Source organism: Salmo salar, chromosome 03 (assembly GCF_965601325.2).
Source record: "Salmo salar chromosome 03, fSalSal1, whole genome shotgun sequence".
NCBI lineage: Eukaryota > Metazoa > Chordata > Actinopteri > Salmoniformes > Salmonidae > Salmo > Salmo salar.
The window spans coordinates 62670001-62683202 of NC_138293.1; the positions used below are offsets into that span (position 1 = coordinate 62670001).

At 46.5% G+C, this 13202-nt stretch overlaps 1 protein-coding gene across 2 annotated transcripts in view; it reads right to left on the minus strand.

The window, feature by feature from the left end:
- The window catches only part of LOC106601020 (zinc finger protein 385C), a 202256-nt gene that overhangs the window by 74233 nt on the left and 114821 nt on the right, over nt 1-13202 (minus strand). Inside the window, exon 1 of one of the 2 annotated variants that reach the window (XM_014192871.3) lies at nt 2642-3149. The exons of the other annotated variant lie outside the window; for it this stretch is intronic. Coding sequence (XP_014048346.1) covers nt 2642-2651 — 10 coding nt within the window. The 5' untranslated portion in view covers nt 2652-3149. Of the gene's footprint in view, nt 1-2641; nt 3150-13202 lie in introns of those variants that run through there. 2 annotated transcript variants of the gene reach the window in all.

Below are 13202 nucleotides of genomic sequence, written 5' to 3' on the forward strand. Positions count from 1 at the left end.
TATGCACCACAGTCTGATGGGTGGGGTGATTTCAGTTGTTGACTTGACCGATGCTAGAGGTTGAGGGTCTAGGTGAGAACAGAAGAGTAAATTAGACCTAAATACTCCACCATACATCTCCTTGGCAGCTTTGTGCTCCACATGCATCTGTCTCCCCTGTAGGCCTGCCACGGAGGCATTACGAATAGGAATAAAGATCTGGAGAAATGCTAATGGAAACCATTTGCAGGAGTCATCAGCGTGTTTTAGCGAAGCCATTTTAAGAGCTAGCGCTGGGATCTGTGAGCACCCCGCAATCTCAGTTAAAGACAGATCCATCATCCCTGGAGGGGGCCCTGTGTGGGTGTGGGTGTGTGTGTGTGTGTGTGTGTGTGTGTGTGTGTGTGTGTGTGTGTGTGTGTGTGTGTGTGTGTGTGTGTGTGTGTATGTGTGTGTGTGTGTGTGTGTGTGTGTGTGTGTATGTCAGTGTTTGTGTGTGTGTGTCAGTCAGTGTGTGTGTGTGTGTGTGTGTGTGTGTGTGTGTGTGTGTGTCAGTGTGTGTGTGTGTGTGTGTGTGTGTGTGTGTGTGTGTGTGTGTGTGTGTGTGTGTGTGTGTGTGTGACAGTGTGTTTGTGTCAGTGTGTGTGTGTGTCTCTCTTGCTCTCTCTCACTCTCTCTCTCTCTCTCTCTCTAAGTTGGAAAGATGGGCTCCATGCCTGATACATGCAGAGACAGAGTTGATGTCATATAGGACACATACATTCCAGTAGTGACTCTGGCAGGGCAGTAAAATGGCAGCAGAGCAGTGTTAGGTTAGTGGCCATAATTCTACAAGGCAGTGTAGCCTATAGCACTGCAGTGTACTCGGCCATACAGTACATCTGTCTGTCCTCTCTCTCACACCCCTCTCAACCCCACTACCAATACACAGACTGCCTCAACGTTGTCATGGGTTGCAGGATCAAGTTTAGAGTGGACTGATAGGGTCATAAATCTTGTTTCAGTTTCCCAGAGGCAACCGTGATGAGATCCAGAGGGGAGCAGCAAGACAACCAGTCTAGGTTGCTGCAATGTTCCTGTAACCTTGGCCTATAAGGAAAATAAATCAGAAATACTTGTAGAAAATAGGCCTATACTATATAAGCTATCTATTGCACATTCTATTCATATTGTCATCATTATCTCCTTGGCTCCTATGTATAGATGGCAGGTGGCTCCTATGTATAGATGGCAGGTGGCTCCTATGTATAGAGGGCAGGTGGCTCCTATGTATAGCGGGCAGGTGGCTCCTATGTATATTGGGCAGGTGGCTCCTATGTATAGAGGGCAGGTGGCTCCTATGTATAGAGGGCAGGTGGCTCCTATGTATAGAGGGCAGGTGGCTCCTATGTAGGTCATGGCTGATCAGTTTCTATAACAGGATTTAGTGATTTCTTAATGGTGTGATACCCCACAATGCAAATTGGCCAGTGTGTGTTGATCAATGACTTACTGTCTATTTAGTAGCCTATTTGTCTTTCTCAAAGTAAAAATACTCAATACTATGCAGACAATCGATAAATATATACTAAATCTATATCTTAAATTACAAAATGTAAGATGTCCATGAATTATTATTGACAATATAAACGAAATTGATTAACCTATTGCAATAGCCTATACCACAGTATAGGGAAAAAGTCTATAGTTGAAGCGACTCATCGAAGAAGCAGAATCCCGGAGAGGACCGTGTTTTAATAAGGCAATCATTCACTTTCAGATTTTGTTTCTAAAGTCTAACATGAATAATGACGTTATTAGAGTTAACTAACAAGGAGCCGCGTGGTTTTTCAAATGCATTAGCGGAGCGTTTTCTGTAAATATTTAATTCAAGCTATCACAGGTATGAGACCGATAGCCCTACGCACCCGGCACGTTGAGGAGAGATCAACTCAAGCTCAACATCAAAACAGCAGATACATTCATATTTGTTGAATATAAAGTTTGGTATACACTGGATTCGTCCTTTGAAGATAAATCACACGAGAAATGTTCAAATATGAAGATCTCATCATTCCAAAAAGGGGATTCATTCTGCAGTAGCCTAAGATTTTGTCCCAAAAATGACCGGTAGTCTACTTTCGATAGCATGTAAAATTTGAAAGAAAACTCACATTTTAACTGTTAATATAAGGAATAAATATTATGCAGGCTTAACGTCACTGATGATCCACGACTCCGAACTTGAAGGAGATTTTACGGGATCATTTTGCGTAATCTTTGGGTCGCTGCGGTATCCTACACTTCCAATGGTCTGGCAAGACAAATATTCTAGTTGTGTACAAACAAATAAATGCCATAGGCTACAGTTACCACCCAACACTGCACATTAATCTGCGTCTGAATTTGACTGTCCCTCATAAATATTTGAGAATTCAACTGCGCACTGGTCTTGCCGCTAGTGCGTACAACTTACAAAGCTACATTTATATAAAACATTGTCGTAATTTATATAAAATTCACGTATGGTTAAAAAGGCTAAACCGACCAGTGCTTCAGTCAGGTGTTCTAGGCGCCCGACCGTGGGCTACACGTATCTAGAAACGAAAGAACGGACAGCGGACCCTCGAAGCCACATCAGCGCGGTATCTGAATAAAAGGTTAAAAAAAACTCGAGACTTACCGATCAGCATCGTGCGTCCAGGACCGAATAGACGTCGCTCCAGCTCGGTGTTTCACAGCGCGTAAATATTACGCGGTATCCCCAGAAAAGAAGTGCATGCAACGACGCACAAGTATCGTGCTCCGCTCCGGGAGTTTAAACAAACACAACTAAAATAAACGACTGCTGTTGGGACAAATCCCAACAGATCCCAACTACTACAACTCAGAAGAATGATACACACGCTCCTCAATTAAAACCCATATTGATCTGCTGCTCGGCGTGGCCCGAAGGAGGCGAGGGAAGGGGAATGGAGAGATGAGGGGTTGCTTGCAACCCCCCCCCCTCTCTCTCTCTCTCTCTCGCTCTTTCTTTCTTGCTCAGCTGGCCGACATTTAACCTGAGCGGACAGCGCAAATGGGAAAATAAGCTGGTGTTATTTTAACAGTCCGCATAGCGCATATTGTCTCTTAGATAACGGTTCGGCGAGAACGGCTTTGTGAAACCGCTACAAGAGTAATGTCACTCTCCCTGATGGAGGGAGGAGCCGGGTCAAGATGATAATTGATATGTATCAATCACACATTTACAGCCACACCACACATCCCATTGAGTGGCTAAACGGTGAAAAATACAATAACGGAGCACTATTTGGAAAAGGTTGACTACTCCACCCCTGTGTAGTCCAACACTTCATGGGCACCTGGGTTGAACCCTGACCCTTAAATTGATGGAAAACGGTCACCCTAATGGAATTTGAGTATTGTCACGCAGCAGAATAGCGACAAGGCCCTGCTTGTTTACAGAGAAAAACGGAGAGATAGAGAGAAAAGGGGAGAGGAAGAGAAAGAGAGAGAGCATGAGAGAAAGAGAATGAGAGAGAGATAGCGAGAGAGTGAGAAAGGGAGAAGAGAGAGAGATGGATACACACACGCTGATAAGAGAAGTGATTCTGCTGCCAGCCAGCCAGCCAGCAGCTAGTATAAAACTACCACATCAGACAGACTGTACAGAGAGGGGGAGGCAGCAGAGAACTTGAAGCTATTAAAGATAAGCTTTGAGGGAAACTGGCTTCTCTGTGTGTATGTCATTGCAGCAGTGTGTGTGTAATGTGTGTATGTGTATGTCATTGCAGCAGTGTGTGTGTAATGTGTGTATATGTATGTCATTGCAGCTGTAAGTGTGCCTGATCTGAGTGACAGTTGCTCATATTCATCTGTCGCTTCTCTCTCTCCTTTGTGTCTTTCGTCTTTTGCCTTAGTGCAATGTTGTGGAGCCTGCCAGCGCAGCGTGTGTGTGTCTCTGTGTGTTCACATTTACATGGACTGAGTTTGTGTGTTTGTGTGTGACAGAGTGAGCTAGAAACCATGTATCTGTGTGTTTGTGCGGTGTGAGTGTGTTTAACTTTGTGTGTGTGTGTGTGTGTGTGTGTGTGTGTGTGTGTGTGTGTTTGTGTGTGTGTGTGTGTTCCTCTAAAGGCGGGAGAGGAGAGCAGGCTGAGCGCCTCGGTGTAGTGCTAAGCTCTACTGGAGCCTGGCCAAAGCACCCAGAGTGCTATCAGGAACTTAATTACACCATTCAATCGCTCCCTTGCTTTCCCTCTACCCCTTCCTCCATCTCTCCCTCTCTCTGCTCACCTCCCTCCTTCCATCCTTCCTCGTTCTGCTCTCTCTCTCCCCCAATCGGTGTCTCCATCTAATCTCTGACTTTCCTCTCTCTACCTCCATCTTGTTGCTCTTCGCCCTCCTTCTCTCTGTTCTCTGGTGTGAACAGAGAGAGGGTGATGGTGAAGTGTGCTAGGAGCAGGTAGACTATACGGGATACACACAGAACGTCAGAAGCCACAGGAGGAGTTTGGAATCAAGTGCATTTCCTCCACAGACTCCGGTGCTAGAGAAGAGTCTCCTCCGTCCCTCAGCTGCTCAGCAGAGGTTCCAGGGACGAGCACGGCTAGCCAAGGTGTCCTTGACTGTAGTGTATAAACCACAGTAGCCATGGACCCCCAGTTCTCATGGCAGACTGTGGGTATGGAGGGCAGCTGTACCAGCCTACTAGCCCTGCCAACCACATGCCAACCACTGTGCCAACCATATAGCCCACACAGGCATGAGAGAGCCAGGGCTAATGAGAGAGGCTGGCTCTCTGCTTTAGATTCCCCAGCCATGACACAGCCCACTGCCCTTCAGCGTTAGATAGAGAGCATTATGAAACAGGACTGCTAGTGAGATCAGTGTCTTTGCAGAGGAGTGCTGTTCAGTCAGACTGTGAGTCAAGGCATATCCACGACTCTACACAAGCACCCAGAAACAGGCGTCAGATTGTATGAGACCAAACACTAGACGCAACACCATCAACATCCACAGCAAGCCTCAACTGGGACAGAGTTGAGTTAGCCTAACCCAGGCTCGATGAAACTCCACAGGGCATAAGGGCTCTCTGTGACGGCTAGAGAGGTCACCACGGTGGAGTTGTGTTTGGGCTCCTCTTGACTATGATGGGCAAATGAGTTCAACTAGGATTGTTTGATATCGGAGGGGGAGTATAGTAGTGATGGTAGTGGTGTTGATAATAATACGGCTCTATGGGTGTAGCGCGGTGCCCGGCGGAGCCAGGTATATATGGTGATGAGGATGGGGGCCCTGGAGAGAGGAGAAGGTCAAGCTGTCACATTCCACTCCAGTGAAATGACATCCTCTGTAGCCCTCTGCTCCGCTGCTGGGCCGCTGATAACTGGCCTCAGAGTGTGTGTGCGTGAGTGAGTGTGTGTGTAGGGTAGAGCAGCACACAAGGGACCAGGAACGAGGAGGAGGACGGTGCAGGAGGTGATTAATTAACATGCAGGATCTGTACGGTGGCATGCTGTCAGAGACAGAGTGGTGTAGTGGGCAGGAGTGGCGAGGGTGGCGGAAGAGGTGGGCACAATGGGACGGTGTGACAGGGAGGGCAGGAGACACGAGGCGGGAGGGGGAAGATGTCCGGAATATTGAGGAATGTGTCACCTGGGAGACGAGAGCTCTGACATGCATTGAGAGAGATAGTAATTCTCTATGACATTTGAACAAGCTTTTACATGACTAATGACGAGTCCTTTTAGTGCAGGCTTCCTCATACCGTGTCAGCCTAACACAACTAGCTATCAGAGAGAAGAATGCAAGCACACTGTTGTATTTGGATGAAGACTTAGTAAAATCCAGCAACTTCTAAAGGGTGAAATCCATGTCTATCCATTAGCTACATATGCACAGCTATACACATCAACAAACTGCTACAAACACACATACTGTTATCTGTTGAGCGAGTCTTTACGTGGAGTTCCTCTTCTGTCTCTCTCCAGCATGCGGACAGCGGTGATCAATACATGTCAAGGTCTTTTAATGTTCACCTTTACTGTCCAATCAGTCCCAGGCGGGGGGCAGGGAGAAATCACACTGCTGGTTCGATTGGTGTGTGTGTTTTAAACTGCTACAAACTGTTACTTCTCTGGACTGATGGGTGTGTGTACTCGTCGTATTCTCTTTGGTTACGTATTGTTGTGTATGACAAACCCTATTCTACTACAGTATGTGCTGGATTTGTTTTGATTGGGAATATCATTGGACATAAGCCAGTGGATATGAAATGTACTACACATCATCCCACTATAGAAGCATAGAACTTACATGATACTCAGTTTACTTGAAACTATACAGTAAAGTTTCATTCTCACTTTTGACAACTGATAGGGGATGACTGACAGGTGGAACAACACCGATATTATTTATTCAAGCTACTTCCTTCTCCTCCTCTTCTTCCTCCTCTCCTCCAAGCGACTAGCGTCAATTAGGAGCAGGTCTGCCAGCTCTGCCAACCTGCAGTGGAGGGTTTCCGCCCAGATAATGTACGACAGCCAATGGAGATGAAAACAGCATGACGAGAAGCGGCTAGCTCTCTCTCTCTCTCTCTCTCTCTTTTTTTCTCTCTTTTTTCTCTCTTCCCGCCTCTCTCGCTCTCTCTCTCTCTCTCCCTCTATATGTCTCTCTCTAACTGTCTCTCTCTCTCTCTCTTTCCCGTTCTCTCTCGCTCTTTATGTCTTTCTCTCTCTCTCTCTCTCTCTCTCTGCCAAACAAACAAATTAATAGGAGAGTACAGAACTCCCTCAGAGCGGAACGGACTGACTGGTTTGACTGATGGACGGACAGAGAGAGGGAGGGTCCGGGAGACAGGGAGTTTGCTCTAGGGCAGGCTGACAGAGGGGAGAAGTGAGGCTGGGGGTGCTGGCAAGGGAACTGGAGTTTGCAAGTGGCTAAGGGTTGGTTGGATGCCGATGGAAGTGTCTAGAAATGTGTTTTGGAGGTGACCAGAGGGTTAAATTGTGAACCTGAGGCCACCGTGGAGCTGTGCTAGGCATGTGAAAGGGTTCAAATGGGATGGAGAGGAGGCATTTAACGCACCTGAGCCCTATGATTACCAGAGGGTTGGAGGCACCAGGTGCCCAGTGGCACAACAATAGCATCTGCTATCAGATTACTGGTCCTTAGGCCCACTGATTATTATCGTAATTACTGTATGGGAATAGCAATGATTGTGGCTTCGGAACAAATACCACCACTAAAACGAATACAACTAGTACAGCTGCTACTAGGAATGACAACAATGATAGAAGAGCATACTAGTCAGTTGTGACTACAAGAGGAAACAACAGCAAAGCTCCTGAGACTGGAGCAGAGTAGCAGGCCGGTTCAGATGAGTCTCAGTCTAGAAGAGTCCGAGAGAGGGAAGAGAGGAAGCTGTCATCACAGTATGAGGGAGGAAAGAGGGAGAGGAAGAGAGGGTGGATAGGGAGGGGTGGGGAGGGGAGGGAGGGGGCGATGCTGTGCTCTGACACCTGTACTCTACACCCTACAGGGGAGGGGACTCAGATGTACTGTTTAGCATGTATTTCACACTCAGTCACACACACAGAAAGACAGACACAGGGAGAAAAGGGAGTGAGGGAGAGAGATGGATTCTCCAACATAAATAAAACATCTGTTTGTATGTTTCATCCTGGGTTCAGACAGATTAGGAGGAGGGGGAGGGATGAGGAAGAAGAGGAGGAAGATACAGATATAGGATCTTAATTTGATCATTCTTTTGTTGCTGATGATTTCCCTGTACAGCCTTTGAAAAGGCGTCTTAAGTTTGTAATTTCCACTTTAAAATGTCAGACTGGATTTGCCATAACAAAAAAACATATCAACCCCTACAAAAACTGTCCATGAATTATAATCCACATAATAATTCAAATTTCCTGTTGCTGCAGGTTTATTTTCCTGTTGTAGCAAACTGTCTCAAATTAAGATCCTACAACTGTAGGGTGAAGGAGAGTGCCACAGATCAGACACGTGAGGTATTCTACAGACTACTCTTCCTCTCTCATGAGGATGAGATGGATAAGGAGGAGAGACAAAGGGAGGATCTCTACCAATATTACCATTCACAGTACCATCCTCTCAACCTAGAATGATGTATGTGCCCTACCTCTCAACTCTCGTCTCTCATCCTCATCTCTCCTCAGTTATCCCTCCATCCCTCTCTCTCTCTCTATCTCTCTCTCTCTCTCTGTACATCTGTCCTGCAGCCTCTCACCATGGTCCCTCTCTCCCCGGGTTAGTAGAGAAATGAATTATACAAACTGCACCCAGACTTCTGTTACTAACAGGACTTCATTGTGGCTTGCATATGTTTAATACCATGGCTAGATAGCAATCAATACTGTCTCTGTGCAGTGGCCTGCTTTCACTATATTGAACTGTGGTTTAGCAGACGAATCGTGCAGAGTTGGTCCAGCAGGATGGTGTAGAGCTTGAAGACATGGTTCTTGGTATTCTATAGCGAGGCATGCACATACTAACTAAATGAGGAATTATGTAGCCAAGCAATGACCTTCAAGTGCTCAGTCACTCTCATTAAAGCGTACAAATGAACTCTTTTCACTGGTTCCCGTCCTTAGATCTGTTAAGTTCATTTATGCCTCAAATAGAAGCGCAGCCATTAAAGTGCCATAAGGATGTTGTTTTCTATGTGTTTGGAAGTAGAGGTGCGTTCTCGTTACTGTAAAACAAATGGGGGAATCCTGTGGAAAGGATGAGAGGGGCATCTCTTTGTGTTATAGCAGTAAATGTGTCTACAGAGCACACACACACACACACACACACATACACACACACAAAATGGGTGGAAAAACATGCCAGTAAAAACAGATTTATATCAAAAGGCCAAGTGTTCCCGCATGACACCACACCTGGGTGCAACCACTATTCAAAACCATTTCAAATACTTGATCTGGGATCGATTGAGCTACCCTCGCTTAATGGACCGATATAACGGTCTCAAAACTGTAAACCCCACTCATCTGCACTCCAGGCAGGCTAGAACAAATGCTATAAGTATTTGAAAAATGTCAAATAGTAATTGAACCCGGGTCTGCATGACGCTAATGGAGCCATGTGTCTGAACAGAGAAAGAAAGGAGGGGGAATGACAGACGAAAGACGGAGTAAACGGAGAAGAGGGCAAGGGAGAAAGGGTATCAATTCATGTGAAGAAGAGAAAGAGTGAGGGATATCGAAAGTGAAAGGAGAGAGGGGCAGAGTATGCCAGAAAGTATGCATTGAGGATGGAGCCAGTGGAAACATTGGAGTTTCTCTCTGGTCTGGAAATGTTACAGTCTCTGACACACCTGAAGGTAAGCCTGGAAAATCTGTAAAACAAAGGGTCTATAAACGTGAGAGTGTGAGGTCAGCCCTGGAAAAACCCACCACACACACGGACACACACATACCTCCTCCCACAGAGGCCCTGTAACAGACCTCACCACTAACCTTTAACCTCTCACCTCTGACTAGCAGCTCTGAAGGAGGGCCGTCAGCAGGAGATGCAGCCTATGCTATTTGGAATCTGTATCTAGACTAGTCTGGAGACTAGAGCTGTGTGTGTGTGTGTGTGTGTGTGTGTGTGTCTCTGTTAAGAGTGGTAGTAGTGTGGAACAGGAGAACAATGGCACGGCTACAGAGATCTGGTGCCAGGCATGCTGGGATACATTTCACTGCCACTCAGCCTGAACAAATATATCAGTAGCTGTGGCGTGTGTGTTTCGTTCTCTCTGTCTCTATGTCTCGTCAGTGTGTGTGTGTGTGTGTGTGTGTGTGTGTGTGTGTGTGTGTGTGTGTCTTTGCCGTGCCAGGCAGGGCCATGGTTTCCGCCTCTGTAATCGTGAGGGCACACCGCTTCACTGGCTCCCCTCTCCTCCCTCCCTCTCTTTCCCCCTCTGACCACAGAGGGTCACATGGGTGCTTTGGGTGGCTTCACAGCACATCATTTCCTGTGGCTGGCTGTCGGCGGTGATCAAGGCGGCGTGGGCACCTAATGCTGACGAGCTGAGACAGCTCCCTCCCTTCTGACTGGGGGGCAATCTGTCTGGCACACACACACACACACACACACACACACACACACACACACACACACACACACACACACACACACACACACACACACACACACACACACACACACACACACACACACACACACACACACAGCAACAGTGTGAGCACCAATGCATAAACAATCCGTGTGTGTGTGCATGCATGCGTGTGTGTGTCTGTAACTGTTTGTGCATGCGTGAGAGTGTGTCCGTATCCGTATGCATGAGTAATATCTTTGAATAAAGATGCTTTTATAAAAAGCACGACTGTGTTTTTGCAAGTGAAAGAAAGTGTTTTCCGCCATAAATGCATTTGTAATGGATGTTCTGTATTGCCTGGAATCATTGGTGGGACTTATGCAGTCTGTGCGTCTATCTGTCTGTAGACTACAGCATACTCTGTCTGTCTGTCTGCATAATCTTCCTCTCTATCTATCCGTCCGTCTGTCTCTATCTGTCTGTCTGTTCCTGTGTGTCTGTAGTAGGAGGTTGTTGGTATTCTATAGCAAGGCGTGCACATATACCAACCAAATATACATTAAGTAGCCAAGCATTGACCTTCAAATAGTCCTCAGTCACTCTCATTATAGGTCACACAGTGTGACTACGTCTCACCTCATCACCCCCTGTAGGCTTTGGTGGTAAGGAGATGTGGAAACAGAGAGAGGAACAGAGATAGAGAAAGAGAGATATGGAGATGGAGATGGAGAGAAAGATATAGAGAGGGTGAAGGAGAAAGATATAGAGAGGGTGAAGGAGAAAGATATAGAGAGGGTGAAGGAGAAAGATATAGAGAGGGTGAAGGAGAAAGATATAGAGAGGGTGAAGGAGAGAGAGATATAGAGAGGGAGAAGGAGAGAGAGATATAGAGAGGGAGAAGGAGAGAGAGACATAGAGAGAGGGAGAAGGAGAGCGATATAGAGAGGGAGAAGGAGAGAGAGATATAGAGAGGGAGAAGGAGAGAGAGACATAGAGAGGGAGAAGGAGAGAGAGACATAGAGAGGGAGAAGGAGAGAGAGACATAGAGAGAGGGAGAAGGAGAGCGATATAGAGAGGGAGAAGGAAGAGAAAGATATAGAGAGGGAGAAGGAGAGAGAGATATGGAGAGGGAGAAGGAGAGAGATATATAAAGAGGGAGAAGGAGAGAGAGATCTAGAGAGGGAGAAGGAGAGAGCGATCTAGAGAGGGAGAAGGAGAGAGAGATATAGAGAGGGAGAAGGAGAGAGGGATAGAGAGGGAGAAGGAGAGAGAGATATGGAGAAGGAGAAGGAGTAAGAGATAGAGAGGGAGAAGGAGAGAGAGATATAGAGAGGGAGAAGGAGAGAGAGATACAGAGAGAGAGAAGGAGAGAGAGATCTAGAGGGAGAAGGAGAGAGTGATAGAGAGGGAGCAGGAGAGAGAGATATAGAGAGGGAGAAGGAGAGTGATAGAGAGAAAGAAGGAGAGAGAGATATGGAGAAGGAGTAAGAGATAGAGAGGGAGAAGGAGAGAGATATGAAGAAGGAGAGAGATACAGACAGCGAGAAGGAGAGATATATAGAGAAGGAGAAGGAGAGAGTGATATGGAGAAGGAGAAGGAGAGAGCGATCTAGAGGGAGAAGGAGAGAGATATAGAGAGGGAGAAGGAAAGAGAGATATGGAGAAGGAGAAGGAGATAGAGAGAGATAGAGAGGGAGAAGGAGAGAGATATAGAGAGGGAGAAGGAGAGAGAGATAGAGAGGGAGAAGGAGAGAGATATGGAGAAGAAGAGAGATATAGACAGGGAGAAGGAGAGAGAGATATAGAGAAGGAAAAGGAGAGAGTGATATGGAGAAGGACAGAGATATAGACAGGGAGAAGGAGAGAGAGATATAGAGAAGGAGAAGGAGAGAGTGATATGGAGAAGGAGAGCGAGATCTAGAGAGGGAGAAGGAGAGAGAGATATAGAGAGGGAGAAGGAGAGGGATATAGAGAGGGAAAATGAGAGAGAGAGATATGGAGAAGGAGGAGAGAGAGATATAGAGAGGGAGAAGGAGAGAGAGATATAGAGAGGAAGAAGGAGAGGGATATAGAGAGGGAGGAGAGAGAGATATGGAGAAGGAGAGAAAGATATAGAGAGGGAGAAGGAGAGAGAGATATGGAGAAGGAGGAGAGAGATATAGCGAGGGAGAAGGAGAGAGAGATATAGAGAAGGAGAAGGCGAGAGTGATATGGAGACGGAGAGAGATATAGACAGGGAGAAGGAGAGAGTTATCTAGAGCGGGAGAAGGAGAGAGATATCTAGAGAGGGAGAAGGAGAGAGAGATATGGAGAAGGAGGATAGAGAGATATAGAGAGGGAGAAGGAGAGAGAGATATAGAGACGGAGAGAGATATAGACAGGGAGAAGGAGAGAGATATAGAGAAGGAGAAGGAGAGAGTGATATGGAGAAGGAGAGGGAGAAGGAGAGAGAGATCTGAGATCTAGAGAGGGAGAAGGAGAGAGAGATATAGAGAGGGAGAACGAGAGAGATATCTAGAGGGAAAAGGAGAGAGAGATATGGAGTAGGAGGATAGAGAGATATAGAGGGAGAAGGAAAGGAGAGAAAGATATGGAGAAGGAGAGAGAGATCTAGAGAGGGAGAAGGAGAGAGAGAGAGGGAGAAGGAGAGAGAGATAGAGAGAGGGAGAAGGAGAGAGAGATAGAGAGAGGGAGAAGGAGAGAGATATAGAGAGGGAGAAGGAGAGAGATATAGAGAGGGAGAAGGAGAGAGAGATATGGAGAAGGAGAGAGAGATCTAGAGAGGGAGAAGGAGAGAGAGAGATATAGAGAGGGAGAAGGAAAGAGAGATCTAGAGAGGGAGAAGGAGAGAGAAAGAGAGGGAGAAGGAGAGAGAGATCTAGAGAGGAAGAAGGAGAGAGATAGAGAGGGAGAAGGAGAGAAAGATATAGAGAAGGAGAAAGAGAGAGCGATATGGAGAAGGAGACAGATCTGAGATCTAGAGAGGGAGAAGGAGAGAGAGATATGGAGAAGGAGAGAGATATATAGAGAAGGAGAGAGAGATATAGAGAGGGAGAATGAGAGAGATATGGAGAAGGAGGAGAGAGAGATATAGAGAGGGTGAAGGAGAGAGAGATATAGAGAGGGTGAAGGAGAGAGAGATATAGAGAGGGAGAAG